General features: G+C 52.5%; 2 protein-coding genes across 3 annotated transcripts in view; one reads left to right on the top strand and one right to left on the bottom strand.

Annotated features, from left to right (window-relative positions):
- Positions 1-13038, top strand: part of Tollip (toll interacting protein) — a 29164-nt gene extending 16126 nt beyond the window's left edge. For both annotated transcript variants that reach the window (XM_027953488.2, XM_027953489.2), the window contains exon 6: positions 10593-13038. In XM_027953488.2, the coding sequence (XP_027809289.1) occupies positions 10593-10807 (215 nt within the window). In that variant the 3' untranslated portion in view covers positions 10808-13038. The remainder of the gene's footprint in view (positions 1-10592) is intronic.
- Positions 13039-20415: 7377 nt separating this feature from the next.
- Muc5b (mucin 5B, oligomeric mucus/gel-forming) overlaps positions 20416-27033 on the bottom strand; it is a 33436-nt gene continuing 26818 nt past the window's right edge. The window contains exons 33-49 of the mRNA XM_071616899.1: positions 26831-27002; positions 25876-26126; positions 25424-25610; positions 25034-25259; positions 24757-24932; positions 24612-24681; positions 24200-24300; positions 23749-23780; positions 23318-23498; positions 22934-23038; positions 22774-22811; positions 22297-22413; positions 21887-21961; positions 21657-21779; positions 21469-21514; positions 21160-21268; positions 20416-20608 (exon numbers count right to left, since the gene is read on the bottom strand). Coding sequence (XP_071473000.1) covers positions 20416-20608; positions 21160-21268; positions 21469-21514; positions 21657-21779; positions 21887-21961; positions 22297-22413; positions 22774-22811; positions 22934-23038; positions 23318-23498; positions 23749-23780; positions 24200-24300; positions 24612-24681; positions 24757-24932; positions 25034-25259; positions 25424-25610; positions 25876-26126; positions 26831-27002 — 2202 coding nt within the window. The remainder of the gene's footprint in view (positions 20609-21159; positions 21269-21468; positions 21515-21656; positions 21780-21886; positions 21962-22296; positions 22414-22773; positions 22812-22933; positions 23039-23317; positions 23499-23748; positions 23781-24199; positions 24301-24611; positions 24682-24756; positions 24933-25033; positions 25260-25423; positions 25611-25875; positions 26127-26830; positions 27003-27033) is intronic.

The raw sequence follows: 27033 nt of genomic DNA, 5'->3' as shown, positions 1-27033 counted from the left end.
GGGCCTGATAGCACCTGGTGCCTAACTGGGCCTTGTTCTAGAATAGCCATGAAACTGGGCAAGGTGGACAGGGTGACAGCTGTTTTCCAGTGTCAGCCACTAGGCAGGAAAAGACCATGTCATCCTGAGAGGAAAGACAACAGGACAGACCGTAGTCATCCTGGTTCTTTGCCAGAGTCCAGAGAGTTTAGATCTGAGCAGAGAGTGGGGAGTTCCACTGCCCTGAAGGGGCAAAGGCCAGAGACTGCAGCAGTGGGAGTGGAGACTCTGTGGGGCAGGGGCCATGTGAGAGGGTCCTGGGTTTGTAAGACACCCAGTGGTGGGTGCCTAGGGTGCTGCTCCAGGCTGGTGCAGGACAGAGCAATGTGGGGCACTTGGGATCTTGCCCAGTCAGAGCAGAGGGGCTCGTCAGCCCCTACATGTGCTGAAGCCAGCCCTGACAAGAGCGGGTAGAGCTTAGGGACTTCAACCTTGATGAAGTTGCTTATGAGAACCTAGGGCAACAGTCTTTAGAGCCCAGGGCAGGACTCTTGCAGTGTCGGGAATGTCTGCCAAGACCAGAGCATGAGGCTGACAGAGTTGCCCAGGGTGATCCAGAAGCTTTAAAGCAGCCATGGTCATCAAGAGCTCAAGGAGAGAACCTTGGCAAGTGGACAGAGAGGGTGTCTCAGCAGGGAATCTCGCCTTCTCAAGAGACCCAGATGGAAGTTTGGTACCTGTCAGACTCAGCATCAGGGCCCTGAGGTCTGGAGGGCTCTGTCCTTAGAGCATCGACTTGGGCTGCCACCGTGTTCTATCCAGCGCATCATATCCTGTTTATGTGAAATTTCTGTTGCCCAGCTATCCTGAGTTGAAGGTCTGGGACAGGAGCAGGGACTTGTAGGGAACACAGGCTTTTCATGTCCCAGGGATGCTGCAACTAGGGCCACAGGTGGGAGGTGGGAGGGAACTAAAACACAGAAATCTGTTCTCTTTCAATTCCTGAGGCCAGAAGTCCAGAACAGGCTGTGACAAGACCACTCTGTTCAGAGGCCCCTGATGGGCGAGGGGTCCCTCCTGCCTCTCCCAGCTTCTGGGCCCATAGCTGTGTCACTCCAGTGCTGCCTCCCTTGTGTGGGCCTCCCCACCTCCCTGCCTTTTGGGGTGTCTTCTCCTGTCTTGAACAAGGGCTCAGCCTGCTCCAGCACGGCCTCATCTTAGTTCAGGTACATCTGCAAAGACCCTGTTTCCAAACATGGCCCCCTTATTCACAGCACTAGGAGTCAGGACCTGAACATCTTCTGTGGGGACACTATTGTGTCTGCTTTAGTTACCAACACCAGAACATATATGGTTAATAGGAAATCAACTTCTGGATAAAAGAAAAGCTATTGACCTGTTTATCTTTCTGCTTCCTATCCTTTATTCTTTTTGCAAATGTGTTTAAAGTTTGCTGCAAAATGTTTATTTTAGGAAAGGCTATGTTTCTTTATAAACAGAGACTTTGAACTTTACTTTTGACATATACTTTTAGATTTTGAAATACTCTCTTATAGAAAAGTTAAAAAATAGAAAAAAAGAACGTTTTGCCAGAATCTTTGGAGACTATAGCCTCCTGGTGCCCACCTTTGCCCCCACGCGAGTGTGCATCTCCTGTAAGTAAGGATTCCCATTGCTCAGGACAGCATCCATGCTGGGGACTGCCACAGAGCAAGCAGATGGTGCCGTCTGTTGATGAGACCCCACCAGACATCTCAGGGCAACATCCAGGCCCTGGGCTGAGACTTTGGGGTGTGTCTGGGGCCTTGTGTCAGGCCCTGTGACACCACCATCTGCCCCAGGACTGTGCTGCCCCTCGCCCACCACCTCTGTGGGTATGCCCAGCTTCTGCCCTGGAAGGCTGCCCTCCCTCTTCATTGCTGCTTAGTCCTCCATGCTTGTGTGGGTGGGAAGATGAGGTGACTACCTTTGCACATGGGTGGACTGAGCCTGGACACCCTCCTGGTGTCTGCTCGTGGTCACCGCTGCTGCCTGGTTGTCGTCTGAGCTGTCCCCTGACTTAGCTGTAGCCGTGTGGGCCTGGTTGGTTTTGCTCCCTGGGCTGGAGTCTGTTACTGTACTGTCATTCAATGACTCCAGGTTTGGCTGTAGTCTGGACACTCTGTCCTTTTGATGTGTTCCACCTTCTCTGAGTGCTTCCTGACTCTGGCACCACTGGAAGGACCCAGCTCGTATGTATTCCCTCCCTCTGTCCTGGAGTTAGCTGCTTCTCCTAGGTTCTGAAGTTTTGGTCCATTCTTAGTTAACTTGGTAGTGTTGGCTGGTGCTGAAGTGCCCTGTCCTGATAGAAGTTGATGCCCAGTGTCCCCTGAGTCAGATCATTCCTGAATGTTTGTGATGGCAACACTGTCTCTCCTGAGCTGGCACTTGCTGGGTGAGGGAGGGTGCCATCCATTACAGTCACCCAGAGTCTCAGGCCGACCAGGTGGGAGCAGCAGCACTTACATTAGGGTTTTCTTTTCTTCAAAGTCAACTCTCAGAAGTGCATATTTTCCAGTGCATTCCTACTCCTCTCCTGCCTTGAAAATACAAAGCTGTATTCAGTTCATTTGATGTTTTTTTGTCACTGTTGTAGCTCTGAGTTTGTGCTGCAAAGTCTCTGTTGTGAAGAACTCATGTCCGTGACTCTGGGTGAGGTGCACACATGCACGTGCCATGCTGTACATGTTAAGAGAGTCAGGGCATATGTTGATACAATACAAAAATGTAGCCCATGGCTTTTTAAGGAGGAGTTGTTGAATATATCACAATGGGACCATCATGGTGAAGATTTAAGGGACAGGGAAAAGAAAAACCCAGGAACTCTGCCAGTTGGCACATTGCCATTGTGGATGATGATTTTGTTTGCCTAGTCCAAACCTTTCAGTTCAGATTATGGTAGAAGACATATTAGATCAGAAAAAAAGAGGAGGCCTCTCGAGATAGAAAGGGGAAGAAAGTTTAGAGCAGGAAAAGTTACAACAGGAGGCTGCTACTAACACCTTTCTATCACCAGAGGGCGTAAGTGTCCAACCAACAGCTCTGCCTGTGGGGCCCTCAACCCCCGTAGTTGATAGATGGGATCCTGAGACAGGACCTCAAAGATTAGGATGCCCTGTATTTGAACAGGCAGGAGGGCAGCAAATTCACCATGTTTTAGATTTCAAAACAGTGAAGCAGCTAAAAGAGGCTGTAACAACCTATGGTCCTCAAGCACCCTTCACCATAAGCCTGGTCGAATCCATTACCAACTTGACCATGATGCCAGCAGATTGGAGTAGTATGTGTAAAGCTGTGCTAAACGGAGGACAATACCTGTTATGGACGGTTGCCAATGAGGAATTTTGCATGGAGACAGGCGAAATGCAGCAGCTGGTTATCCTCAGAGAAATCTAGATATGTTGTTAGGAAAGGGACCTTATGAGGGTCAGCTGCAACAAATTGCATATGATCCTGCTATATACTCACAAATTGCTGCAGATGCAGTTAGGGCATGGAAGACTTTACAAGGACATGGAGATTTACAAGGTCAATTATCTAAGGTAATACAAGGAGCTAATGAACCTTACGCTGAATTTGTAGATAGGCTTATTCAAACAGCTACCAGAGTTTTTGGGGATACAGAGCAAGCAATGCCATTAATTAAACAGCTAGCCTTTGAGCAAGCAAACAGATGGTTCAAGGAGGCCATTAGACTATGGAAACATGGAGATTTAAACACATATATTAAATTATGTAGAGACATTAATGAACAAGGGCAAGTCCTGGCAGCTGCAGTACAACAGGCTTTAGATGCCAGGCCAAAAACATGCTACAATTGTGAACAAATAGGACATTTTAAAAGGAGTTGCCCCATAGGAGGATGGTTTAACAAAGCTAGGTATCAAAGGAGTAGAATACCGGGTATTTGCCCACGATGTCATAAAGGGAGACATTGGCCTAATGAATGCCGTTCTCAAACCACCATAGAGGGTACTCCATTATCAAAAAACGGACAAGGACCAGGTGTTTACCCATGATATTGTGGAGAAAAGCATCAGGCTCCATTGCCAAAAAATGGACAGGGGGGCCCAATGCTCCGGGGCCCACAACCACAAATATACGGGGCAATGGAGGAACCCAGCAACACCATCAGGATAGTGCCCAGGACACATTATCCATTAGATCCCTCATCAGACAAACCAGAGGGAGCGCAGGTTTGGACATCTGTGCCTCCACCAGAGCAGTATTAACTCCAGAGATGGGAGTTCAAATCATTCCCACAGGAGTAAAAGGACCTCTTCCCCAAGGAACAGTAGGCTTATTATTGGGACGCAGTTCTTCTACTCTAAAAGGACTTAATGATAAGTCCTGGGGTAATTGATCCCGATTATGAAGGTGAAATAAAAATTATAGCTAGTTCTCCAAGAGGTATATCAGTAATTTCACCAGGAGATAGAATAGCACAGTTATTAATAATACCCAGCCTGCATGATAAATTTTCCAGCCGTACTGTACAAAGAGGTTCCAGGGGATTAGGCTCCACAGGTGTAGATTGGGCTATGCTGTCTTTAAATTTAGATTTTTGCCCCATGCTAAAACTAAATATTCAAGGACATGAATTTAATGTGCTACTTGATACAGGTGCAGACCTTAGCATCATATCTCGTCAAGAATGACCAAAACATTGGCCATTACAACAAGCCACTCAAACGCTTCGAGCCCTAGGAGTGGCAACTAATCCCCATAGAAGTGCAATGGTATTAGATTGGAAGGATCCTGAAGGATGTGAAGGAACTATGCAGCCATATGTATTGGATCATCTTCCTATAAATTTATGGGGACGAGATGTCCTAGATCAATTAGGTTTGACATTAACAAATAACATCAGTCCAAATGCGCCCACTATTAGGGCTAGACAAGGTTTTAGGAAAGAAAAAAGATTAGGAAAACAAGAACAAGGTGTAGCAGCACCAATTCAAATAGATCAAGGAATAAATAGACATGGATTGGGTTTTCAGAAGGGGTCGCTGAGACAATAAAAATTACTTGGAAATCAGAAAGACCAGTATGGGTTCCTCAGTGGCCCCTGACTAAAGAAAAGATACAAGTAGCCCATGACCTGGTCAAACAACAATTAGTGGAGGGACATATACAACCTTCTGTATCTCCCCATAATACTCCCATTTTTGAAATCAAAAAGAAATCTGGTAAATGGAGATTATTGCAAGATTTAAGAGCCATTAATAATGAGATGGTTATCATGGGACCTGCTCAGTCGGGGATTCCCCAATTGTCTGCTTTGCCAAAAACCTGGTATGTTTTAGTTATAGATATTAAAGATTGTTTTTTTTTCAATTCCAATTCATCCTGAGGATAGTCCATGTTTTGCATTTACTATCCCTGCACTGAATCATGAAGGTCCTGATCAGAGATATGAATGGAAAGTACTCCCTCAAGGGATGGCTAACAGCCCAACTATGTGTCAAATTTATGTTAACAAAGCAATCCAGCCACTTAGAAATCAAAATCCTGAACTACAAATATTTCACTATATGGATGATGTATTATTAGCACATAAAGATAAAAACATATTGCTGGAGTGTTATGCCACACAAACTTATTAAAAAATTATAATCTAGAGATAGTAATAGATAAAGTACAATTAAATTTTCCAATTAATTATTTAGGAGTTCTATTATCCTCAACCATGGTCCATCCACCAAAAATTCAAATACGAGTAGATCAACTCAAATCACTTAACGACTTTCAAAAGTTATTGGGAGACATAAATTGGATAAGGCCTTATCTAGGCATACCAACAGGAGAGTTGGGACCTTTATTTGATATTCTAAAAGGTCCATCAGATCCAAATTCACCCCACATGTTAACTCCTAAAGCAAGAAAGGCATTAAAAATTATTGAAACATATATGGAAAATATGCATTTGGATAGAATTGATATAAGTTTGCCTTCATTATTTATTGTACTACCAACAAAAAATATTCCTACAGGAGTATTTTGGCAAAAATGCCATGCTTCATTCCAACTTGGCTATGGCTCTCAGCATGTGTGCACACTCTCAGGCCAGTGATGAGACACAGCCCTGCAGGAAGCAGAGCAGGAATGGGGAGGCCGACTTCTCAGCCAGCCCTGGCTACCTGTCATCCCTCACCTGCCGTGTGCACAGGGGGTGGTGCACAGCTGCCTTTGTGTGCTGATGGACCCAGCCCTGAAAACCCCTCTCAGTGTCTGTGCTTGAGGCTCTGAAGTCAGAATTACCACTGCTGCCTTTCCAGACCATGGGAGGAAAGCCACGGACCCTTCCACCTGTTCTTTGGAAGGAACCAACCACTTCACTGGTTAAAAGACCGGGGTGTCCCATGACTCGCAGACTGTGAGCCCATCAGAACTGGGTTGTCCCCTTTAGGTTCTTTTTTCTCTGCATTTCCTGGAAGTGCAGACCCCACAGCACTGAAGAGAGGTGAGGGTGGAAAAGGGAAATGTGATCAGAGCTTTCTGGCCGTCAGTTATAGCCTGAAGATAGAGTTTATGTGTGTGTGCTTTTTAAATAAAGGAGCATTTTGATTCCCAGATTAGTTTCCTTCAGATTCAGATAGTTAACCAATACGATTAATCACATGGTTCTAGTGGGGCTTTTAACATGGTTTTGAGAACCTTCTTGAGGTGGAGTGCTGGAAGATGTGTGCTGTGGAGCTCCTACCTTGGGGATACACAGTGGACCGAGAGAGCCAGTTTGGTGGACACCAGCCTGCTGCGAGTTCCCCAAGTGTTTCCCACTTGTGAGGAGCAGTAGGTCCTACCTGTGGGGGATTGGGTGCACTCTCTTCCTCCTCTTGCTGCTGGTCCTGGGGGAGTCTGTGATCTGAGCGGGGAGAGGAGGAGCTGCTGCTTGGCCACCTGCCCATGTGTGCAAGTTGGGGAGAAAAGGTGACCATGCCCCTAACCTTGGGAGCCCCTGGCAACTGCTTGTCCTAGGCTTCAGACTGCATGCCCCATTAATTGATACAGAGGGGCTCCATGAGGTTGTGAGCCACTGAGGGGCAGGCAGCAGCCACCCATGTGCTATTTTGGGGGAAAATGACCTTTTATAACTTTTCTACTCCTCTGTGTTGCTATTATGCTTCCTTTTTCCCTGTGGTGTGGAGAAAGTTGAGTGGAAAGTTTATTTTCAGGTGTCTCGCCAGCTGGGCCTCTGACAGACACCCCTGGGTGTGAACACAGGGTTTGGGTCCCTGCACTGGCTAGCGCTAGCAGGCCTCCCAGTGGCAATTTCTGTTTCCTCCCGTGCCTCGTTTCACCATAGGCCTGGAGTCTCTGATCTAGGCAGGTGAGCAGAGCTGCTCCCGCTGTTCCCTGCAGCTCAGTCTCTTATCCTCGTGGCTGGCATCCTTGGGCTTCCGTGGGGCTGCTAGTTACCAGTGTTGATGCCCCCAATACAGCACAAAAGCAGAGCTGCCTGCATCCACTTTTTCCCCTCTCTTCTGTTCCTGGGGCAGGTGAGGGAGGAATCTAGAAGAAACAGTACCTGGCAGCTTCAATGTGAGTAGCCAGCTCTGAGGCCATGCCCTGTTTTGGTGAGTCCAGCAGGTGCTGCACAGATGCTCATCACCGTTTTCTGCACACATGTTCACAGTATCAGAGGACTTGAAGCCACATAAATGATTTGTTCCATTTAGAGTGAGCATTTTTCTTTTTCTTTTCTTTCCTTTTTTTTTTTTTTTTTGGAGTACTGGGGATTGAACTCAGGGGTGCTTGGCCATTGAGCCCCATCCTCAACCCTATTTTGTATTTTATTTAGAGACGGGGTCTCACTGAGTTTCTTAGCACCTTGCCATTGCTGGAGGATTTGGTTTTTATTAACTTGTAAGTTGTTGCTTAGAATTCTTTTCCTTTTGGCTGCTGCTCTGTGTTTCTGACTCCACCAACTAGAAAGCTCAAGACATAACATCATTACATAGATTACATAGTATTTTGTTCTGGGCATGCTCCATTGTGTTGGACGGCTAACAAGCCTTGAGCTCACAAAGCAGTCCTGGAGCTGGGTGGCCCTACCCCAGGTGCTCTGCAGGCTTCATTCTGCACCATGTCTCCTGTGCAGGGGGACCTCGGAGGCCGTGGCATGGGTGTTGCGTGCCCTGTGTGTTTGGGCGTCTCATGAGGTCATGGTGGGCTACAAGTGACGTGAGTTGGTGTGCCTTTGCCTCTGCCTGTGTTTTCTGCATGCTTGTGCATTAAGCACCAGCTCTTTTTGATCAGAACACTGCTACGTTTGCTCTTCTCAACTTTCTGTTTGTGAGTAGAGAATCGGACTTTGCTGAAATGTGCCTACCACAGGTCCCCACAGTGTGTGTGTTGTAGCTAAGTGAGGCAGGTTCTGCCCTGTCCGACAGTGCTGATTTGTATCAATGCGCCAGGGGAAATGGCTGGCTCGAGGCCCTTCCTCCTCTCCTGTGGCTCCCTACCTGCACTGCCCGAGCCACAGTGGACCTTGTTTGTGTACCACCAAGGCCTCAAGGCTTCTGTCCATTCTTTCCCCACAGCATCCCCAGCTAGACCCCAAAAATCTGCCCTCACGATTTACCAAGTGTTTGTTAGACACATCCACAGTCCATCAGGGTGACAGGTTAAATGTAGGTCAAGTGTGTAGGGTCCACCCTGGAGGAGGGAGGAGCATGTCATCTCAGGCTCATTCTGTTCATTGTAGCTTGATCCCTGAGGTGCCACAGGCTTTTGAGTTGCTGTGCCACCTCACATGTCCTGATTCACGAGAGCAGGTAACAATAAACTGGGCTTCTCGGAGCCTGTCTCGCTGTGATACAGTCAGCCTGGAGGGTTGCAGGGAGATGTATAGCTGGCTGCATTTACATGGGCTTCCTCGTGCTTCTGTAGTCGCCCAAGTGAGGCCACGCGGGCCCCTCCAGGGCCTGAGCCAGGCAACATCCAGTCTGTGCTCTGTGAGCCTTGTGTCATCCTCACCTGGCCACGTGTGGTTTTTGCTTGCTTTCTTAAACAGCAAGATCTTCATTATCATTTCTGTTTTTATTGTTGTATACGGTACTGGGGAGTGAACTGAGGGGTGCTCTCAACCACTGAGCTGCGTCCCTAGCCCCCTTTCTTTTTTTGGTCCAGGGATTGAACTCAGGGGCACTCGGCCACTGAGCCACATCCCAGCCCTATTTTGTATTTTATTTAGAGACGGGGTCTCACTGAGTTGCTTAGTCCCTTGTCGTTGCTGAGGCTGGCTTTGAACTCAAGATCCTTCTGTCTCAGCCTCCCTAGCCTCTGGGATTATAGGCATGCGCCACCACCCCTGGTTCCCTAGCCCTTTTTACATTTTTATTTTGAGACACGGCCTTTCTGAGTTGCTGAGGCTAGCCTCGAACTTGCCATCTTCCCACCTCAACTTCCAGAGTGGCTGGGATGACAGGTGTGCACTACCACACCCTGCTGTGGTTTCCTCCCTTCTTGTTATGGAAGCTGAACAGCTCCAGGTGTCTCAGATCAGCTAGGCAGGTGTGTGGTGTGAAGGAGAGCATGTGTCGAGGGCTGTGGGAGTGGTGTTTTTCTTCGACCCTTCTCTGCTGGTAGGCTGGCTGGTTGGGCAAGAGTGCTGGGGGCGGAGACATGCAGTCACACAGCCCAGTTCCACCCATTAGCACCTCTTAGTGCCTTGTTGCCTTTTCTGCCTCAGAATGTAGCCTTTAGGGTCTTCTGAATTTAGCTGGGAAAGGAAAGCTGTGTCCTAAAATTAAGTTTGTTCCCTGGAATCTGGTTGGGAGGCTTGTTCACACTTTTAAAGCTTAAAGAATTGATGACGTTGTGACCCCTTGTAACTTTAGAGAGAAATTCAAAGGGAACTGTCGTCGTTAGTCAACCAGCCCTTCCAGTGCTTCCTGCAGCCTGGGCTGTCCTGTCTTAGACAGCAGGGTTGAGCTCAGTGGTCCCTGAGCCTCTGTGGCAGACGCCTCCTCCCAGCGTAGGCCTGAGGCTAGGTGACGAGCTGCTGTAGGCACCGTGGCAGAGCCTCCCTGAAGGCACTGGTGAGCATTTGCTTGGTGGGTTTTGGTGAGTGTGGTGTTGGTCCTGGGGTCAATGTGTGGCCTTGCTGGCTGCTGAGGGCTTGCCATGCTGTTCTCCCTCATTAATAATGTCCTTGCTCTACTGCAGAGGGCGTCCTAGAGATACCTGATGAGGGCATGTGCTCATTTCCAAGCTGAGACCTGTGTCGGGGCCTCTGTCAGGCAGGATTGTCGTCTGGAGTGGGAGTCCCTGAGGTATTGGGGGATCAGAATGTGTGGTCACTTGTAATTGTGCGGTAACTTCATGTGAGATTTGGGACATCTGACTTGGGTTTTGTGCATAAAGAAAACAAATTATCTAGCCCAGCTTGCCTGTGGTAGGTGTGAGAGGCCACTGGGTCTGTGGGTATGCCTGCAGATCAGTGTTCAAGGAGATCTGAGGTTACCTGTCCCCTCAGGAGCCAAACAAGTGTGTTGTTTTTTCTTAAGCAGAAATTGACACCACATTTCTGTGACACTGATGTTCTTCCACACTCAATTTTCTGCTTTCAGGAATGCCTGCTGTCTGCAGCCCTGGCATGGTGCCCGTGGCCATGCCTGCACCAGCTGTGACCGCTCAGCCCCGTTGCAGCGAGGAGGACCTGAAGGCCATCCAGGACATGTTCCCCAACATGGACAGGGAGGTGATCCGCTCTGTGCTGGAAGCCCAGAGAGGGAACAAGGACGCAGCCATCAACTCCCTGCTGCAGATGGGTGAAGAGTCCTAGACCCGCCTGTTTTTCATGGCCTCTTGCCACCAGCCCTTTGGACTTGGTGACCCAGGGTTTCCCAGTGTCACCATCCCAACAAGATTCCTATGAAGACCACCCACATACCCCTTCCTTGGTCGTCTTTGCTGACCCTCCCCACCGTTCTTGAGATGCATGTGGGTTTTCAGTTCCCGGCAGTCCTGTTGACTGTTGGTGGGGGTGGAGCAGCTCCCTCCTCATCTCGGGTTGGGCGGTGATGGGCAGCCGTGTCACTACACAGACCCATGCTCCTATTGCTTGAGGACCTGTGTCTCCCCTTCTCACACTGTTCTGGAAAGCATTCTTACGGAAAGCAGCTGCCTCTGCCAGGGTGTTAGAAATTGCTGAGTGTCTACTGTGCCCTTCGCCTACTGGAGGCTGATCTCTGACTCTGTGGTTGCTATGCCAGGGCTTCTCTTCCTCCTGGTAGGCCCTCACCACTGGGCCTGATGTTGGGGAGGGACGTGAGTGCAGCACTGCTTTTGCTCCTACGTGTTCCGGTCCCTGGCTGCTGCTGACGTGACATAGGCGAATGCTGTGCACCAGGACTGTAGTCCAGTGGGTGGCAGAAGTGGAAACCCAGCTGGGGTCAGTGTTTGGAGATCTCTTAGGTTGGAGCTGCACCTGTCTGCCATGCAGCCCCCTGGAGTGTGGCGGGACCCATGTTCTGCTGAGCATTGCTGTGGGGGCAGACGGTGACATGTGGTAGGCCCGACTCAGGTCACTAGTGATGCACTTTAAACTGTGTGCCGAGAAGCCAGGCTGCGGTGTTGCCTTTTGTGTTGAATTGCAGTTGCTTTTGCTTCTCTCAAGTGTTTGCACCTAGCCTTTGGCTGTGAGACACAGGTGTGAAGGTGAATCCTATCAGTTCACACCTACCTGAAACATTTAGACGGAGGAAGTACTTAAGTTTCAACCTCTGTCCCTCTAAAAACTAGATTTAGAGGTTCACTAGAGGACAGTGCATTCTGCCACCTGCGGGTGCTTTTTTCAGGTGCATTGTTCATAGTGTTTACTTCCGTAACCCTGAGGCAGCGTGGTGGTACCGGGGCAGGAGGAGGTACCCCTTTGATAAGGCTTTGAATTGCAGGGTAGAGAAGATCCATGTGCTTTTGATAGACTCTACCACTTGCTTCAACACGCCAGCCGCTGGAATTCTCCACCCCAGGCTGCGGTGGGCCTGTGAGGGGGGCGTGGTGGGCAGCCAGGACTTCCCAGGCAGCTGGCTCAGTGTTCTCAGCAGGTTGGGCATGGGGCTCGCTGGCTTGCAGCACCCACCTCCAGGGCCTAGGTATGATTGCAGCTCCTGGGTCCTGTCATACTTTTGCTGTCTGTCTAATGCATGTGTTGCTGCTGGGCATGTCCTAGGGAGAGCGTCACAGAACCAGCCCCAGAGCTGCCACCACAGCGCCTATGGAGGCAGCACTCGTGGGTTGGCACTCAAGTGAGGAGAGTGGCAGTTTTAAGATGACTTTGAACTTCCTGTGGTTTCTTCCTTTTCTTTTTCATGAACACTTTATTTTTTTAATAGACCAAAAAAAGACCACATTTTCTTAGGCCATTAGTTAAGTAGGACTTCTTCCGTTCACTGTGTGTCATCTTCTGTTGGGAGTCCAGGGCAGTGGGAGGTGTCGTGCTCTCAGTTCTTGTTCACTCCACCACGTCGCAACCTGTGTCCAGTATTGGTAAAAGGTTGCCATGCTTGGAAGGAGTGTTTTGACCCAGCTCAAAGGCAGAGGTCAGGGCAGACGCACATGGGCTCCTTCCTGGCTGGGGGCAAGCTCTTGCTGGGTCTGGCTGCTCCTGTCCCTGTGTTTGAGGATGCAGGCTATGGCAAGCCACACCCAGTGTTCAGTGAGGCTGGTCTGCCCTGTTAGCCCCACTGTGTGCTAGAGCTTGTGCCCTCTGGCTTCCACCTCACCCTCTGTGTGATGAGAAGGACTTTGTGTAGTTTGATTACGCCGCATCCTCTCGAGGCCGTCTCTTCCCTTAATGGACTCTCTGCCGTTGGCTGAAACCCGCTGTGCGGGTGTTAGTGGGGTTGTCTCAGAACTGTGTGTCCCTGGATATTTGCTGTGTGTGGGGGAATCCAGATCCAGATTTTTCTTTGATTGTAAAATATATTTTTACTTTTCAGTCTTCTTATTTAATAAACGGTCTATACAAAAATAGAGAAATAAAGTCCCCTAAGGGAAAGTTTACCATCTTCATTCTTGAGTGTTTTTTAATGCGGCTCCTGGTGTGCAGTGGTGATGACCCGGTCACAATCGGCAGATGCACTCAGTAATAGCAACTTGCTTCAGGGTTGTCAGGATGAAAACTGAAAGTGAGGGAGGCAGAACCGTAAAGGCCTGGCCTTTTTGTTGTTCCCACTAGAGGGAGGAGAATTGGAGCTCTGGCTCTAAGGTGGCCATAGGCGTGGATTGCAGTTGTTACTGGCTCCCTGTTGTCAAGCACCTTTCTTATTTTTTGTAATTTCTTTCTTCCAGACTACTTTGACCTGGTAGTGTGCCAGAACTGAGTACCACCGCTTGTTTCTTGGGGGTCTGATGTGACTCCCTGCTCAGGGACAGTGCGCCTCAGACGATGACTAGACTAGTTAAGGAACCAGCTGTCCACCTGGGAGCAATGGGGCAGAGCCCCTCATGACAGGATACCTAAAATTCCAGGGAGAAAAGCTCAAATACACTTTTCTGAGTGTAGAGCTGGGTCCACAGGAAAGTGGGGAAGTCCCCAAGGTGGGGGTGCGGTGTGTATGGAACCGTCGAGGGCTGAGAGGAGGGCCTGGTCTCCATTTGCAGCATTTTCTTCAGGGTGTGTCAGAGTGCCAGCACTGGGAGACACTCCATTGGCTTCCCTTTGTGGACAGTCGCAGAGGTCTGATGCCTTGAAACATACAGGGCATTAGCTGATGACAGGCCTGGATCAGGATCAGACCTCATTCAAGCCAGGACATTGGAGAGGAGGCAATAGTCTCCTAGTGTATGGAACCTCATCCCTAGTGTATGGAAACACCCACCTGTGGGCACACACAGACGAGAAGGAAAGGGGCTTGCCAGGGCATTGGAAGTTAATGACCCAGTCCTCCCTACTGACTTGGAGTTTGGTCCATGCTCCTGTGCAGCTCAGGAAGCCTCTGTGAGATCCACGCGTGTCCCCACAGAGTGGTAGAAGCAAAAGCACGTCTTCCTATAGGAACGTGTGGTTGACATGGGCTGCCAAACATGCACTTACCAGTTTGAGAGCACTGGAGGCGTCTTCCACAAGGAAGCAGCAAGCAGCCAGACCCTTGGGCTCCAGGCTTTCAGGGTTCCCTCTGGGTGACGTGTGCCGGGTTCCCTGACCTTGATAGACTAAGGTGCAATGTGAACAAGAAGGGACTGTTAAAGCACACAGCATGGGAAGAACCCGAGAACGCCTAACAGTGGGCACTGCCACCCCAGAGTGCACGTCTCTGCAGATGTGGGTCCTCTGGTGGGCATCATAGAGGAGAGACACGTGGACAGGTTGAGAGGTAGGAGATGAGACCTGGCCTCTGAATGGATGCTGGGGTCAGTGAGGGACTCAGGGTCTGAAAGGACAGAGGCCAAGAATATTTTGGGTCTAATGAGATAATAATAGTCACAGTGAACAGAGCATGACTATGTGAACAATGTAAACCATAATGTTTAAGGTGGGATAAAGTAATTTTAATACTTGGCAACAATGCAAAAGAGGGACAAGTTGGGTAATTGGAGGGACAGTAGGTTCTCCTCGTGTTTTATTTATTTATGTAATTAGTGTGATGCTGGGGATTGAACCCAGGGCCTTAGTGCATGCAAGGCAAGCATCTCCCAACTGAGCTATAGCCCCAGTCCTCTCCTTGTGTTTTAGAGGAGAGGAGAGATGATTAACTTCAGCCTGGGCCACGGGCTCTGACCTCTGGGCTTGGGCTGTCAGCTCAGGCTCTGGCTTGCAGGCCAGTGCACTTGCAGTGTGGTGGTTTCAGGTCCCACTTGGCCTTCCTGCTGTGGTTTCTTTTACTGAACAGGTACAGCAGTCTCTGGGTTGGTGCTGGCTACTGAGTATCCCAATTGTGTGGGAAATGAGATAGGTCTGTTATGAGGTGGACAAAAAGGCAGACCTGGGCCAGGACTCTAGCATCTGACCCCACACAGCCTTACCTAGCAGAGGTCACAGTGGTGCCATGGGAAGGCCCAGGTTCCCAACACCTTGGATGACTGTGAGGGCCCTTATAATAAGGGAACCCACCTCTCCGTTACCAGTGACTTGGAAGTGGGTGGAGGGGTCAGGGCCTTCCACGAGGGGACTGATATCAGCCTGCACTCTCCTGTTCTTGCTCTGTGCATTGTTCTTGTTAGCTACCTCTGGGACCTCTGGCATTGAGGTGCTGCCACCTTGCTCTGCTCTCAGGTTCCTCTTACCTCTGCTGCTGTTCAGGGAGCCTGATTCTGTGGCAGATATTGCACCTTCAGCACCCCCTGCAGAGGACAGCTCCTCCTGGGTGGCCTCCTCCACCTCCTCCTCACTGCCTTTGTAGGTGAGGCATCTTTGCCAGGCCCTGCCTGGCTCCTTCCCTCATACCCAGGAGGTCCCCGTTCCTCAGCCCAGCTGTGCTTGGGCCTGAGTTCCTGGACAATTGCAAGGAGCAGAGGTGTGGGTAGACTTGCAGTGCCAGCAGTGCTCTGCCAGGTATCTGCCTCCAGCAAGGTGGGGCTCCTTCATGGAGTCTGAGCAAGGGGGCAGCTCTATTAAGCAACCAGTGAGGCTGTATCAGTAGGCTCTGCAGGTCTGGGGGGCCTCATTTTCAGGGGCCTCTAGGTGATATCCCAACCCTGGGTCTCAGGGTCCCACTCTTTCCATCAGGGCCTGGCATCAGCAGAGGAGACCCAGTGGTGCATGCATTTTCACCTCCTGCCCTCTTGAACTTGAGTTCTGGACCAGCACTCAGTACCTTCCAGCTGCAGGAGATGGTCTGGCTTTAAATATGCCAGAGGTCTGGCTTTCATACCAGGCCTTCACCTGCATTGACAGACAAGAGCCTATTGTCTTTCTCTCCAACCTCAGTGGTGTGCGACCCCAGCCCACCAGCTCCTGGGTCGTATTTGTCACCTCTTGTGCCAGGGCATCTGGGCCAGCAGCTTATCTCATGCCTGCACCCCCACTTGGAACAGGTGAGCATCTCAGGCTCTGTAGGAGGCCTATGTTGCCCTCTGGCTGGGACAACAGATCCTACCCAGAGTCCCATTGCTACTGGTTGCTCACCAGAACTGCTTCTGGTGCTGTAGGTCTTGGATACAGTTCTGCAGAAGCAGACTGTCGGAGGACTCTTAGTGTGTAATTTTTTAAGGACGTACTCTCAGGGGAATGCAAGGAGGGAGGTAGTGGGGTGCCGACAGAAAGGGCAGCTTCAGGGGAGGCCTTAACCAGCCAGGTTTTCCTGTAGTCCCGTCTCAGTCACTTTGGCTTAAGGTCTCCCAAGGGAGGCAGTTTCAGGCACTTGAGCACAGCCCTTCAGAGAGATGCCAGGTGTGAGCTGGGGCAGAAAAGTACAGGCCCTGGGAGGTGGTGCAGAACAGAAAGGGGCCTGAGGGGGGCAGCAGAGCTAGGCAGGGCTGTGGCCGACTGGAGTGGATTCCCCTGGAGGGTCTGTTCAGTCCCTGTGTTTGAGTCATTTGAAATACTTCTCTGAGCCCAGGAGGGACCTGTGATCTTCAGGTCTTTCCAGACCCCTCCAACCCCACCTGCCAGGGCAGCCTCTCTACTTGAATCTCTTTCAGGGAGTGAGATTGAGTGAGTTTGAGGGATGCTTGTTTTCCTTTTTTTTTTTTTTGCAAAGAATCTCTTCTGTTTCTGGCTTACATTGTCTATTGTCTTCAGGACCACTGGTCTCTCTTCTCTGTTCTTAGCTGCTCTTCTGTATTGGGGGCTATGGCTGTGTTGCTGGTCTGACTTTTGCCTTTTATTTTGCTGTTGATTTTGTTTCATGTACAAGTTTTGTTTTTTAATATTTATTTTTTTAGTTGGAGTTGGACACAATACCTTTATTTCACTTATTTATTTTTATGTAGTGCTGAGGATTGAGCCCAGAGTCTCGCACGTGTGAGGCAAACGCTCTACCACTGAGCCACAATCCCAGCCCAAAAAGTCCCCCCCGCCCAATGTTGTCAAATTTTTTATTCTCTCCTTTAGAGTTTCTGGATTTCTCTTCATAACTAGCAAAGCCTTTTCCATTTTCAGGGCTTAAATATGTTTACCCATATTTTTTTCTACTGCTTGTATACTTCTATTTCTTTGGTGTTGGGTCAGCCATCCAAGTAGATGTGTCCTTGGCATGAAGGTTGGGGTTAGGTTGTACCCAGTGGTAAAGTGTGCGCCTAGCATGCCTGAGGCCCTGGGTTCCACCTCCAGCACTGCCAGACCACAGCAGCAGAAGGGTTGATGTGTGAAGAATGGGTCCAAGCCTGCCATTTCCTAGCTGCTACCCAGTCATCCCCATGGCCACCTTGCCTTGGTCTGCATGCTGTCCTTGCTGACAATACACAACCCCATCAAAGTCCTGCAAGCCAGATTTTTTGTTTTGTTTCTTTTTGCTGTGGCTCTTTGGAAGCTCCTTACGCAGCAATTGGGAAGGCTGAAGAGCATGGATGCATCTTGTGGGAACAGCTCAAAGTGAAGACCCTCAGCTGTGAGATGGCAGAGGCTGCTGTTGACACTGAGATCACAAAGCCCAGGCAGTTGACACCACTGTGGGAAGACCTGGCCCAGGGTGATGGGCAGAGGAAGGAAATACAGTGGCTCAGACCCTCCTTCATACCACTCAGACACCACCCCTGGTGGATGCAGAGTGTAAGGTGGAAGGTGTAACTGTAGCACTTCCACAGAGGGCCCCAGCACAGGCAAGTGCTTTCCCGGAAGCACTAGCCACAGAGAAAGACGCAGACCAGTGTGCCTATGGAGATGGGGAGCTTTTGCATGCTTTCTGGGTGTTTCTTCTTACAGTGCTTCAGGATGGCTGCTCTCTGTCACTCTTCTTGCCACAGGCCAGCTTCACCCCTAGTTCATGCAGGGTCTGTGTAAGGCATCTGCCTGACTCTTTGTCACTAGTTTTCTTCCTGCCACTCTTACAGAAGAGTTTTGTTGGGTGTGGAACTTTGTGCTTAGAGACATTTTTCCTTGGCACCTTCAGGCACTGCACACTGTCTCCTGATGTCCAGCACAACTGACATAGGGCCAGAGGCCACCAGAATTGTGCCCCTCAGCAGGTGACCTGCTGCTTCTATCTGGCAACCTTGATGTTTGTGCTTGGTGTTCCAGAATCTCACTGCGTGAGTGAGGAGTGGACTGCCTTTCTCCATCTCTATGGCATTCTTGGAGTGCCTTCCAGTCCTGGGGCTTTTGTTTTTCCTTCTGGAAGGTCACTACCTCGTCATATACTGCCTCTCTGCCCTCTCTGTTCCTTTCTGTGGAGCTCAATAGAAAAATATCAAAACTTGAGATCTGTCCTCAGTATCCTTAAATCTTGGGGGGAAAAATCCTACTACAGGGCCTTTCACCCGTTTTGTTGGAGCTTTGGCACTCTAGAGTGCTGGCTTCCTGAGGGGGCTGGTGGCTGGGGCCAAGAGTGCACTTCCTGTAAGCTCACCATCAGTGCTTCCAGAGTCTTTGCTTCTCAGGAAGGCATCTGTCTACTAACTCACTGTCACTTTCAGTTGCTCCTATTTTAAAGTTCCTCTCATTGTCATGCCTTTTATCTTTGGGGAAAGAGATGCCTACTTTTCCATCTAGAAGCCAGAAATCCCTTTAAAAATATATTTAAAGTAACTAGCACTCTTGATTTTATTCCTTGTTCTGTTTTTGCAGTTACCTCCCCTGGCACTGCAATGAACCTGTGGTTTAGAGAGGACTTTTACCCCTTCTGAAGCATCTTCTTATTTCTGTCCTCAGTTTCCCGACTGTAAAGTGGGAACAGTAATAGCACACACTGCATGAGACCTTGGTCGGGATGAAAGGATGATGCCCTGGCACACTGAAAGCTTGGCATGTGTGCTTGTCCCAGGCAGGTGACAGTGCCACGGGAATGACTGGTGTGATAGAGACCCAGACAGAGAAGGGACTTGCCACACTTTCTAGGAGGTCAGACTCTGAGATGTAGAGTAAACATGAAGAAGGCGACCCCAGTGACCACATGTGTCCCTGCTGTTCACCTGCAGCCTTGTTAGTCCCTTGGATTACCTCTGGTCCAGTTGTGGGGTGGCCTGCCTGCCAGGCTTGGCCATAGCCATGAGGGGAAACCAGATGCTCTTCATCAGGCCCTAGGAAGGAGCAGGAGCTCTATGTTGCAGAGCCTGACCACTGCCACGTCCTGGGGGCTGGACAGCCTGAGGCAGAGACCCCCTGCCCCTTCAAAGGCTTCTTGGTCAGCATGGTAGCCAGCATGGTCTCTGCCTCCCCAGGATGCAGCACCACTTATAGTAGGCCCTTGCCCACTTAATTTCTTGCCCTTCCTATGCAGCCAAGCCCAGTTAGGGTACCCTGCGTCCCACACTATGTTTGTGTCCTCGTTGGTAGATTTCCTGTTGCACCCCACCTCCATATCCCCAGCCTTTGAGTTGGAGGTGGTGGTGGACATGGAGTGCCAGCATCAGTTGCAGCCCCTGGGGCCTGAGCAAGGCTGTGCACATATCCGGCCCCCACCTCATACTCCTGTGCTGGGAGGCAGCCACACCTCCATGATGTCTGGGGTCAGGGTTGCCTCCCTGCTGTCCACAGACTCTTCAGTCTTTGCATGTGATCCAGTCTTACATATGTTAGCTGCCCCCCTGTCCCTATAATGGCTAGGCTGGTGTCTGCAGGCCTGGCCAGTATACCCACAGCCCAAGATTGGCATCCAGTGGTGCCCAGGGGCCTGCACATGACCCACAGATTCCCATTGCCCTGCTGCCTGTCCCTCCCAGAGGCTCTTTGTGTGTGTGGCCCTGCCAGGTTCATCAGCCGGAACAGGCCCACAGATAGAGCTGGCAGATAAAGACTCAGGAAGGAGACACACAATGCCAGGGTTTATTGTAGTTTGAGGCTAAGTGAGCAGAGGGGTACTTGGGGGCTCCCCTCCATCCCACCCGTAGCAGCCCCCAAGTCCCCTCCAGCCAGCCCTAGGGTGCAGACATGGACAGGTAGCCCCCATGCCTGATGGAGCTCCCTGGCGCCTGGCAGAAAATCTTGCCTCTTAGAGCCCTGTGGGTTGGGGCCCCCAGGCCTGTGGTGAGATGGCAGCAGCAGGTGCTCAGTTTTGCTTCAGGGCATCTTGATGCCATCAGGAAGGCATAAGGCCAGGGTGGGGCCTGATGGTAAGTGACCCAGACAGGCTGGAGGGTCTCTGAGGGCAGGACACCTGCCTGTGCCTTCCTCAAGTGGATCCTCACTGTCCATAATGTTCCAGGGCACTGGCAGGGAGAAGTAGGACAGAGGCACTGGGAGCCACAAAGGCTCACAGGCCCACCCAAGGTTTTTGTAGTCAGTGATGCGTGTTCTGGCTCCAGGAGGAGGGGCACAGGGATGGGGGCCAGGATGTTCCCCACCAGTGACCCCTAGATGTGTGTGTCCATGGGAGCCTGGGTTAAGGAGAGGCAGGACAGGGAGCAGCTGCACTCGTCCACTTGGGTGTAGGTGTGCTGAATGTCTGTGCCGTTGGGACACCGCATGATCACAGCCTCCTGGTGGGTCCTCCTCTCCTGGCAGCAGGTGCACTTTTGCTGCATGGCCTGGGCCTCCATTGAGTACCTGTGGACATGGTGCTACCCTTAGGATGGCCCCCTATCCCTGAGGTTTCTCTTAGCAACTACAGTGTTTATGTTCCTCTATGCTCTTGATAGCTGCCCCATCTGTCCACAAGTGGCCCCTGGTCATCTCCCCAAGCACACAGGCTTTCCCTTCCTGGGCTCTCTGGGTGTTCAGGGTCACTTTGAACCCTGTTTTGCCTTCTGTGGACCCCGAAGATCCCTGACCATGAACTGGCTCCTCCATCTCACTAACTCTGGGCAGACATTTCTGGATCCTCCCTAGGCCCTGGAGTTTACCCCTGGCCTGGTCAGCTCCCCTGAACTAGGGGAGCCTCCCCTCCATGCATAACCACCCCTTCCGTTCCTTAGGGATGGAGCTATGCGCAGATGGACATGGAGAGAGCACCCTGCTGGAAGCCTGTTCCCTCCTTCCTGTAGCAGGTGTGGCCTCCTGACTCAGAGCTGGTCAGCAGGCCCACAGACAGGCCCTAGGTGACTGTGGGTGGCCTATTAGCTCTGCTATACTCTTGACAGACCACGTTGTCCACTCACTTGGACACTCCAGGACAGGAGCCCTCGCAGAAGCTGACGTTGACCACAGTCTCCGTCTCACAGCCCTGGTACCGCAGGACGGTCAGGGTGTCACGAACTTGGCACGAGTCTTGGAAAAAGACAGTTCAGATCCTCACTGCAAGGCCCTGGACTAGGGGAGCCTCCCCTCCATCATAACCACCCCTTCCGTTCCTCAGGGGTGGATCTGGGACCTGGGGTCCCACTGCCGCCTCATATGAGAAGACTGTCAGCTTCTGGCAGGAGTCATGGGGCAGAACTGGAGGGTGGTAGGAAGGAGCCTCGACTCACCCCTTTCCTCACAGGAGTAGCAGCACCCAGCTTTCCTGAGGATCCCCTGCAGGGCCAAGGATAGGGAATATTCCTGGAGTGGGGTGGGCTCCAGGAGACCTTCCCTGGGCATGGCGGGAGTGGGGTCTTTGGGGATGGTAATTCCCCATGGGTAGGCCCTCTTGGGGCGGGGTTTCCCAGATGCTCACACTGCAGTTGGACACGTCAGGGCAAGGCTTGGGCCGTGGGGTCAGCACGGGGATCCCACTCTTGGTCTCACAGCGGTACTCAGTGCAGTTGTCCACATGGCTGCTGACCCAGGTTTCATTGGGCTGAAATGCAGGGAAGGAAGGCACTGCGGGGTTAGTGCCTGGAGCTGAGCCCCACCGAGGTGAGGATTTCCCAGGAGAGTCCCATCTCTAAAGCCTTCTTAAATTACCTGGACTGACTGGCCCTCCGGTGTGAAGCAGGTGATCGGAACACACTGTCTGTCTGATCTTGAATACTCAAAGCCCTGAAGGGCAGAAGGGATGGTCAGGTCTCTCTCCTCCAGCCCAGCCTGCCTTCCTACCACACGCCAGGGGGCCTGCATACCTCCTTGGTAGCCACCTGCTGTGAGGCCATGTCCCTTCCCAGTGCTATATCCCCCTTCCTACTTGTCCCTGCTTAGCCTAACCCCTGTCCCAGTAGCCCACAGGTCTTGTCCCTTCAATCCCCCTTCCACTCTTCCTACTTCATACCCTGTCTGTGGCGAAAAATAAGGCCCCAGTGTAGGCTGAGCTGGAATATCCTCCTGGTGGCTGTCACCAGGTAGGCATTTGGAGCTGGGTCTCCGAGTCTCGGGCTCACCTGGGGGCAGGAGGTGGTACAGGCAACCTCCTTACACTGCACAGTTGGGGCCTGGGTTCCCATGGAGACGCAGATGCATATGTGGCAGGGAATGACCCCTGGAAAGGTGGCTCCGACCTACAGTAGATCAGGGGGTGCACCAAGGATACTGGGTGGGACTCAGGGCCAGGACCCTCCCTGTGGCCAGGTGGGGCACAGAGGAACTGTTTCTTCCTCAACTGGAATGTAAATGTGTCCCTAGCAGAGCACAGGACTTGGTGGGCAGGGGCTGCCATGGGCAGGGACCCCAGAGTTAACATTTGACTGCCTTCTGCAAGGTCCCTAAAGCTGAAATGCATGAACATGTATGGAGGCCAGCCTTCCAGTGCTCTTGAGAACAGGGTGCAGAGATGTACCCGTGAGGCAGGGGACTGAGGAAGATGGGTACCCCACCTGCCCCCGAGACCTGCCAGCACCATGCCCAGGCCAAGCCCTTACCCCATAGACAGTGCCATTGTAGTTGCACAGCTTAGGTCCTGAAAGGAAAAGGAGGGCTGAGTGCACCTGGGTCCCTCCCTGCCCTGCCCACTCTCCTAAGCAACAAGGTCCCAGAGGGGGTTGGGGTGCAGCCTTGCCCCACCCTGCCCACTCCACTCACGGCAGCTGAAGTTGGGGCAGCAGCTGCTCTGTTCCTGGGTGTAGGTCAGCTCCTGCCCAGGCCCACACTCAGGTGGGTCCTGGGGGCAGGTGGTCACATTGCAGACTGTGGAGAAGGGGGCCTGTCAGGGGAGCCGCCCAGTGGCATGCTTCTGTCCCTTCCTGGATGTGCAGGCTTCTGGTTCTCAGAGGCTGCTGTGTTTCTCACCCCCAACCCTTCCCAAGCCCGGGACCATCTAGGGGTCAAACCAGAGGTACTAGCCTCATCTTCAGGTGGAAAACGGAAGCGCCTTGAGGCCGCCCCACCAAGTGGTCCAGCTAAGGTCAGGCCAGGACACACATCCCCTCTGCTCCCCAACCCCAACTCCTGCTATTGGGTGCTCACCACACAGTGTCTCAGAGCAGCAGGGGTTGTTGGCCTGGGGCCTGGTTAGGGCCATGAAACCAGGCTGCCCACACTGCAGAGGCAGGTCCTGGACCTCACACTGCACCGGCTTGCACCTCACGGATGCTGAGCCCTCATCACACACACAGGACTGGCAGTTGCTGATCCATTGCTCTCCCAGCTGCAAAAGACCATGCCAGGGTCACCACAGGCTACAGGGCTGGCTCCAGATGAGGTCTCAGCTTTCCCAGCTGTGCAAGAGCAGGCCAGGTCCCCATCAGCAGGGTTGGCCTTTCACAGACTGAGTGACAGGGCAGGAAGGATGTCAGCCCCAGGACTGTGGCAGAGCTGGCCACTCAAGGTAGGGTGCTCCCTCCCTCCCTCCCTCAGCTCAAGATGGGGTAGGGGCAGGTGGGGGCAGAACCACTCACAAATTTGGGAGACCCATCTGGTCCCACGCAGGCTGGAAGAAGGGAAGAGTCACTCAGGGTGCTGGGTAGATGGGGCCCAGGCCACGGACTATGTGTGCTCTTGGGACTGGTCGCCCGCCCACTTTAGGCCTTTGTCTTCCCACCAGGATGGAGCAGAAGCCCTGGGAGAACTCATGGGTGTGGTGTTGCTGGGACAGGGTTTGGGGTGGGGAATTTTCCAGGGGTCCTTGCTACTCTAGTCCTGAGTGGCCCAGGACAGGAGCAGTAACAAGCACAAGAGCTCTATGCCCTGTGCAGCTGGCTCCAGGGGGCCATTGGGGCTCTGCAAGACTGTAGGCCTTGCTGTGGCCACCTTATGCTCTGGCCTGGCAGAATGGGGCCTGTGACACAGGGGACCCTGTCTATGCAGGTGAAGATGGGCTCCACGTTCTGTAGCGGGGGACATGCTTACAGCATTCAGGCACACAGATGTCTGTGCTCAAGCTGAAGAGGAGCTGGTGCTCAGGGCAGAAGCAGCCCTCAGCCAGTTGTGAGCTCAGGGGACTGTGGGTCCTACAGGGAAGAAGAGCAGGATTCTGAGCCCCTTACAAGCAGCCAAGGAAGGGTGGGGATGGCCACAGTGGCCAGAGTCAGAATGTAGATGGGCATCCTCCCTGGTGTCTTGCCCTGCCCAAGGGATTGGAAGCTCTGGAGGAGTTCCAGGGAGTCCTGGAGTTGGGGGCCACAGAGCTCAGGGTCAGAGCCCCAACGTGCTCTGGTCTTCTGGTTCCTCTGGACCTCTGGCTGGCCTACACAGACCGAGGAGACTGCTGCCCCTGGAAGACTGCTGGAGCCCAGGAAGCCACTGCCCAGCCTGAGCTCACCTGGAGTCACAGGCTGCAGGCTGCATGGGGCCACATGGCCTGTACCTCTTGGTGGGTGGGCAGGGGTGGTCTGCGGGCAGAGACAGGTGTTAGATGGGCATCAGGCAGGCTCAGGAGGCTGGAAGCCTGGGTCTGCTCCACTCACCACACAGCCCACTGGTAGCGTTGCGCCAGTCCACACACACGTCCCGGGAGCGGCACAGTGCCGCATAGGCCTCCAGGTTCTGGCAAAGCATGAGGGTGTCAGCCTGGCAGCTGTCACTCACGCAGGTATGGAAGAAGGGACCAGGTGGGATGAGGCTGTGGCACTCAGCAAAGACCCTTCAGACAAGAGGTTGCAGGGCTAAGTGCTCTGTGCCCAGAAGAATCCAGCCGGGCAGGGCTTGTTGCCCACACCCACCATATCAAAGCCAAGGACTCACCCGCTCAGCATCAGTTTGCAGAGGGGTGAGATGGGGCAGGGGGTGGAGCTAGTTGTGCTGTACACTGGGGGTGGGGGGCTGGTGGTGACAGGAAGGTGGGGTACTGCCTGGCAGTCCTCTCGGCTACTGTCAGGCATCACCCAGGTCTTGGCCATGTCCTGGCAGGTGGGGGCGATGGTGCCATCAGGCCGGCGGCAGTCATCACTCTGGCTGTTGGTGCAGGTGCCTGGGGAGTGGGGCAGAGGTCACTGCAGGCTGGAGCCCAGGAAGCCTCTGGCTGTATCCTCTGACCCAAGTCCTTCTATCGACTGGGAGGCCCAGAGATGGCTCTGGCCTGGACAGGTGGTTGGGGGAGAGCAGGCAGCTGGGAGCCAGGCTGCACCCACTCACCGCACTGGCCCTCCGTGTTGTGGCCAAAGTAGCCATAGGACAACTGGATCTGGAAGGTGTGCCCATTGAAAGTGATGCTCACGCCAACAGCAGGAATGTGGATGCCCATCGTGGTGGCCCCCGTCACGGACACGCTAATGCCGTTCTTGCTGAAGCCCCGGCTCACCCGCATGTGGTTGAAAAGGATCTGGGGAAGTGCAGGAAACCCTAGCCAGGGGCAGGTCCAGGCAGCTTTTAGGGGTTCTGATCCCTGAGCACTGGAGGCCAGCATGTCCACCTCCGTCCGAGAGACTGGGTTTTCCTTCAGGGACGTGGGGCCTACAGATGTGCTCTGCCTCAGGCAGCCTGCCCTGTGGGTCCTCCTGCACCCCTGGGGACTGCCACCGCAGGGAGGAAGGCACACTCCTGGCCTCTGCATGGGGAGGGCCTGCTCCACCTGCCCAGGGACCCACCAGGCTCTCCTCTCCGGCGCTGGTGTTGGTGATAGTGAGGATGATCTCTGTGGACTCGTAGTGCACTCGGAGGGCTTGGGGGCAGCTGGCCGTGTCGTGGGCCCTGCAGTGGTGGTTGTCAATGAGGATGCTCAGGTTCCCATGGCGAGGGTGGATCTCCCTCATGAGGGTGTAGGTACAGTTGCCCCGGAAGGAGTAGGAGGTACCGTCGAATGTCATGAAGTTCCAGTGGCCCCATCCACTGCAGAAACCTGTGGGACACACAGGCTGGAGGTCCTCTTCCTCAGCCCCACTGTGACTCAGGGCAGCCACACAAGTCTCTAGGCCTCAGTTGCCTCATCTACAAAATGTGTGTCATGGGTTTAATTTTGTCCCCATAAGCCATATGTACCTTTGGACCTGTGTCTGTGACCTTATGGGAAAGGGGTCTTTGCAGAGGATTCAGAGAAGGATCTTGAAATGGGATCAGCCTGCATTACCTCGGTGGCCCTGAATCCAGTGAGACAGGAGAGGACACACAGAGAAGGCCATGACAAGTCACAGCCAGAGACTGGAGTGGTGTGGCCTCAAGATAAGGACACCTGGGTCCCCTAGAACTAACAGGCAGGAAGGGCCCTCCCAGGCCTCTCAGGGTGCCTGGCCTGCATCCTGATCTGGGACCTCTGGCCTCAGGACGGAGAGGCTTGTGGGTGTCTGCTGTCCTGAGGCCAGCAGGACTGTGATGCCCTGTGCCCTTGGTAACAGAAGCAGATCCTCAAGACCCCCAGAAAAATCCCCTCTGGTCGTGGTTTGCATCCTTAGCCCTTCCCAGAGGACATGCGCCTGCAGGTTAACAGAGCAAGCGTGTTCACTGAGCAGTCAGTCTACAGTCAGTGATGGCTGGCCACCTCCCAGCCTGCTGCACGCAGGGCCTGCTCCTCTGCCTCGGCTTGTTCCCCACCCACTGCCTGCTCACACTCGCACTCGTAGTGGAAGAGGCAAGGCTGGCTCTGGCTCCACACTTTGATGGGCATGTGCTGGTTCACACAGGTGATGCTGGCCACGGGCGATGGCTCTAGCAGGACAACACGATTGTTTCCCTCACACCTGGCTACAGTGCAGTTCTCCAGGGTCCAGGACTCATTCACCTGGAGCAGAGAACAAGCAGGGTGCCAACCT

Source organism: Marmota flaviventris, chromosome 9 (genome assembly GCF_047511675.1).
Source record: "Marmota flaviventris isolate mMarFla1 chromosome 9, mMarFla1.hap1, whole genome shotgun sequence".
In the NCBI taxonomy this organism is placed as follows: Eukaryota; Metazoa; Chordata; class Mammalia; order Rodentia; family Sciuridae; genus Marmota; species Marmota flaviventris.
Note: the sequence above shows the minus strand (reverse complement) of the source record. Positions and strands in the feature narration are given on the sequence as shown.